The 3,544-nt window shown below is 37.0% G+C and overlaps 1 protein-coding gene across 1 annotated transcript in view; it reads right to left on the reverse strand.

The window, feature by feature from the left end:
* Nucleotides 1–88: 88 nt before the first annotated feature.
* MYCN (MYCN proto-oncogene, bHLH transcription factor) overlaps nt 89–3,544 on the reverse strand; it is a 6,173-nt gene continuing 2,717 nt past the window's right edge. The window contains exon 2 of the mRNA XM_072407516.1: nt 89–962. Coding sequence (XP_072263617.1) covers nt 358–962 — 605 coding nt within the window. The 3' untranslated portion in view covers nt 89–357. The remainder of the gene's footprint in view (nt 963–3,544) is intronic.

Here is a 3,544-nt window from a genome sequence, read left to right on the forward strand (position 1 = left end):
AAAAAAAAAAAAAACATAAAAAAAAACAACATACATGAAAACATCTAAAAAGTACATAAGTAACAAAATCAATATATATCCAAAAAAACAGAGATAACACAACAGTAAAAGTATTTGGCAGTCTACTAAACTCATCAAAAGATTTTATCCAGTTGTTTCAAAACCACAAATCAAAAGTACATCTAATACAAAAAGTTGTATTTGAACTGTAGAGTGAACTGGATTTGAAATTAAACCAACATTCGTAACGTCAAAAATGCGTAACTTGTTTTTTTCTTTTTTTTCCTTTAAAGAATCAAAAATTGTGCAAAGTGGCAGTGAGAGTTCGGAATAGGAGGGGGGAGGAAAAAAAAAAGTTTAGCAAGTCCGTGAGTTTTCAATTTTCTTAACCAACTGTTGCTGTCTAAATTGCAATTTTTCTTTCTCTAGTAATAACTTTTCTTCTTCGGCCTGAAGGGAATGAATGTATTCAGTGGCTTTTTTCAAGATAACAACCTTAGCGGCTTTATCATTTTTTACAAGTTCAGGTACGTGGTCTCTTAAAGTGAGGAAACTCGACCTCAGGTCATTGCGACGTTGACGTTCAAGAATATTGTGGTTGCGCCTCCGCTCGCTGTCTTCAGAGTCGTAATTGCGAGGGCTGGAGCTTTTAGACTTTGGTTGTACCACATTCTTTACAGGCCGAGGAGCCTCACTTTTCTGCTTTTTCTGAGGCGGAGCCACCTCTTCCGTCTCCATGTATGGTGAGGGTGCGGCATAGTTGTGTTGTTGGTGGACTGGAGCGCACCGTTTAAGGATGAGTTCAGTAGGCAAGTTCTTCGTGGAGGCAGGGTTGATGTTTTTTGAGCGCAAAAGCGTTGGGGAGGTGGCTGCTCTGCTAGAAGAGGAACGTCTTTTCTCCACTGTTACTACATCTATTTCTTCCTCTTCCTCATCCTCATCATCTTCTTCTTCTTCATCATCTAAACAACAACAAAAAAAGAATAAGGTTATGTTTCCAAATTATGAATAACAGAGCAAAAATCAATTCATATAACCAAAGAATGCCAACTATAACTTTTAACACCAGTCCAGAAATATAGTTATTATGGATGTTGAATTAAATACACCATGTTTTTTTTTCCTTGGAGACTCCAATAGCAAGATTGTGACACACGAGTGGCCCGCTCATCTGCAGTGGCTCTTGTAAAAGACGGAGGTAAAATTATTATACTTTTCTATATTATATCGTCCAATTAAAGCTTATGTTCCTCATTTCATCAAAACTCTATACACATTTGTCATCAGTGGAATGAATGACAGTTCCTGGACTGACTTTATAGTATGGAAGCATAATCAAACCAGATTATATCACAAGCCTTTAAGGAATATAAAGCATTGAGATTTATTTCATCTGTATGACTTGAAACTGAGTGCCAAGCTTTTTACACATACACAAAAACATTAATAAAATTTAAATTTGCACAACAAAAATAAGCATATAAATGGTACAAAGGAATGATTAAGGTGCCCCAGACATGTCTACTGATTGAATGTTTACAGAACAATGCACAACTGGCCCCCAAACACCCCTTAGGATCAAAAAAATGTAATCAGGCAGGTAAAATGTGATGCTTTTGGGTTTTAATCCAAGATATACAAGAACTGGCAAGCTGTGTATTGTAGAAAGGATCCACCAGCTTTACCCAATTTGTGGGTGGATTGGCTCATCACTAGTCATAGCCTCGGCTAAATTGATTCGATTAGGCACAATGGCACAAATTGTACAGTTTCTTAGGGGCTTTGTGAATAGCATAAATTGGAGATTTGCTGTGCTTGGGGAGAATAAAAAAAAGCACACACATACTAAAACTGTACAAATCATCTGCCTCGGAGAGACAATCGCTGGGTTTGTTCCGAAACACAGTGCGCTGCTGGTCAGATCTGTAGGCCCCTCTAAGCCGGGCATTTGGTTTACAGCCAATAAGACAGCTGTTGTAAGAAAGTGCTTCCTTCGAGCTGTCAAGAAACAAACATGAAAGAGACACACAGGAGCTTAGATTAAATCCCTGTATGTGTGGAAGGCTGTTACAGGCCTGGGAACACCAACAAAGTAAGTTTGTTTTCACAGAAAAGATTGCAGTTCTTCTATAATTGTAATGCGGTTATGTTATGTGTCGACCAGGAGGTACAAACGGTGCCAAGCGAAGTTTGTTTTTGTTTTTTTAAGGATTAGCTAGAAGACATGGGCAAATCAAACCTACAAATTGGGCTATTTCTAGCAAAATGCCATTTGTTTTGTCAATGCTTACACTTCTAAAAAAGGATTTGCTTCTACAAACTTAGAAGGAACCATCTAAATATATTATCCAGATTCCTCAATTTTGGTATTCTCTATGGACTGGACTCAAGAAACTGAAGTTTTGATTTGCTGAAAACAGCATTGCTTTAACCGTTATTACAAAATATATATTAGCAATAGTGTTGCATTCTTCCATTCTTTATAAAAAGTAGAAAAACGCAGTCCAGCTTCTAGGTTGGTGAAGTCACGGCTTTCTTAATTAACTGCACAGATAATAAATATCCAAGATGAAGAATATCAAAAAAACAGTCAACCTAGCTACATGGCTGATGATACAAAAACAAAAAAGCCCACACATCTCATTTACCACCTTTTAGCTACCTTTGGGTTTTTTATATCTAATAAAACCAAAAGATCCTGTTTGCTTCTGTGGTCATATGACAGACACAAGGTGTAATTTAGTCTTATGTGTCATCTGAACCATATTATTTTCTAAAGGTGTACTAAGAGCGCCCCCTGGATCAGGAAGTTTCTGGAAGCTCCGCCTCTTTACGTAATTGGGATGGCTACCACTTAGGAGATCCTCCACATGAACCTGCCTTTGATAAGTTTACATAAGAGGAGATAAGAGACACCTAAGCGTGCAATTTTATGTACAGAACACTGGGTTAAAGTAGTGCTCAATGGCGTCAGTTGAATTTAGCTGCGCAGATATGCATTTGTTAGCATCCCCCAAAAATGTGCAATATATATATATATATATATATATATATATATATATAAATAAATAAAAAGTATGCCTTTAGACACCTGCGCTGTTTAGTGGTAGGAGTTCAAAATGTGTGCAAGGGGTCACCCTAAAATAGATAGCAGGATATTGTTTTGCTATAGGATTTAAATGCCCAAAGTGTAACCAATTAGCAGGGTTTTTAAGCTACTTATCTTCTTCTACCCTCCCAGACTATGTATCTGTACCCACCCCCTCAGATACATCACGCCAATTAAGAATAGCGATTGTAAAGGTTCCCGCTGAGCTTTTCCTTTTAACTGCAGCTACCACAAGCAAATAAAAAAACACAAATGCAAGTGCTAGGATTCAGATTGTCCCTTTTTTCCTTGGCAGGGAGTTACATTCAAGGGGGCACCGTAAATGTTTTTGGAAACAATTTTTATTTTATTTTTTACCGTTGCCATAATCTAATGCGTACTCAGCTGCAAGGAATATTAAACATTCAAAAATTAAAATAAAAAAATATAAAAAAA

Source organism: Pyxicephalus adspersus, chromosome 4 (genome assembly GCF_032062135.1).
Source record: "Pyxicephalus adspersus chromosome 4, UCB_Pads_2.0, whole genome shotgun sequence".
NCBI classification, from domain to species: Eukaryota; Metazoa; Chordata; class Amphibia; order Anura; family Pyxicephalidae; genus Pyxicephalus; species Pyxicephalus adspersus.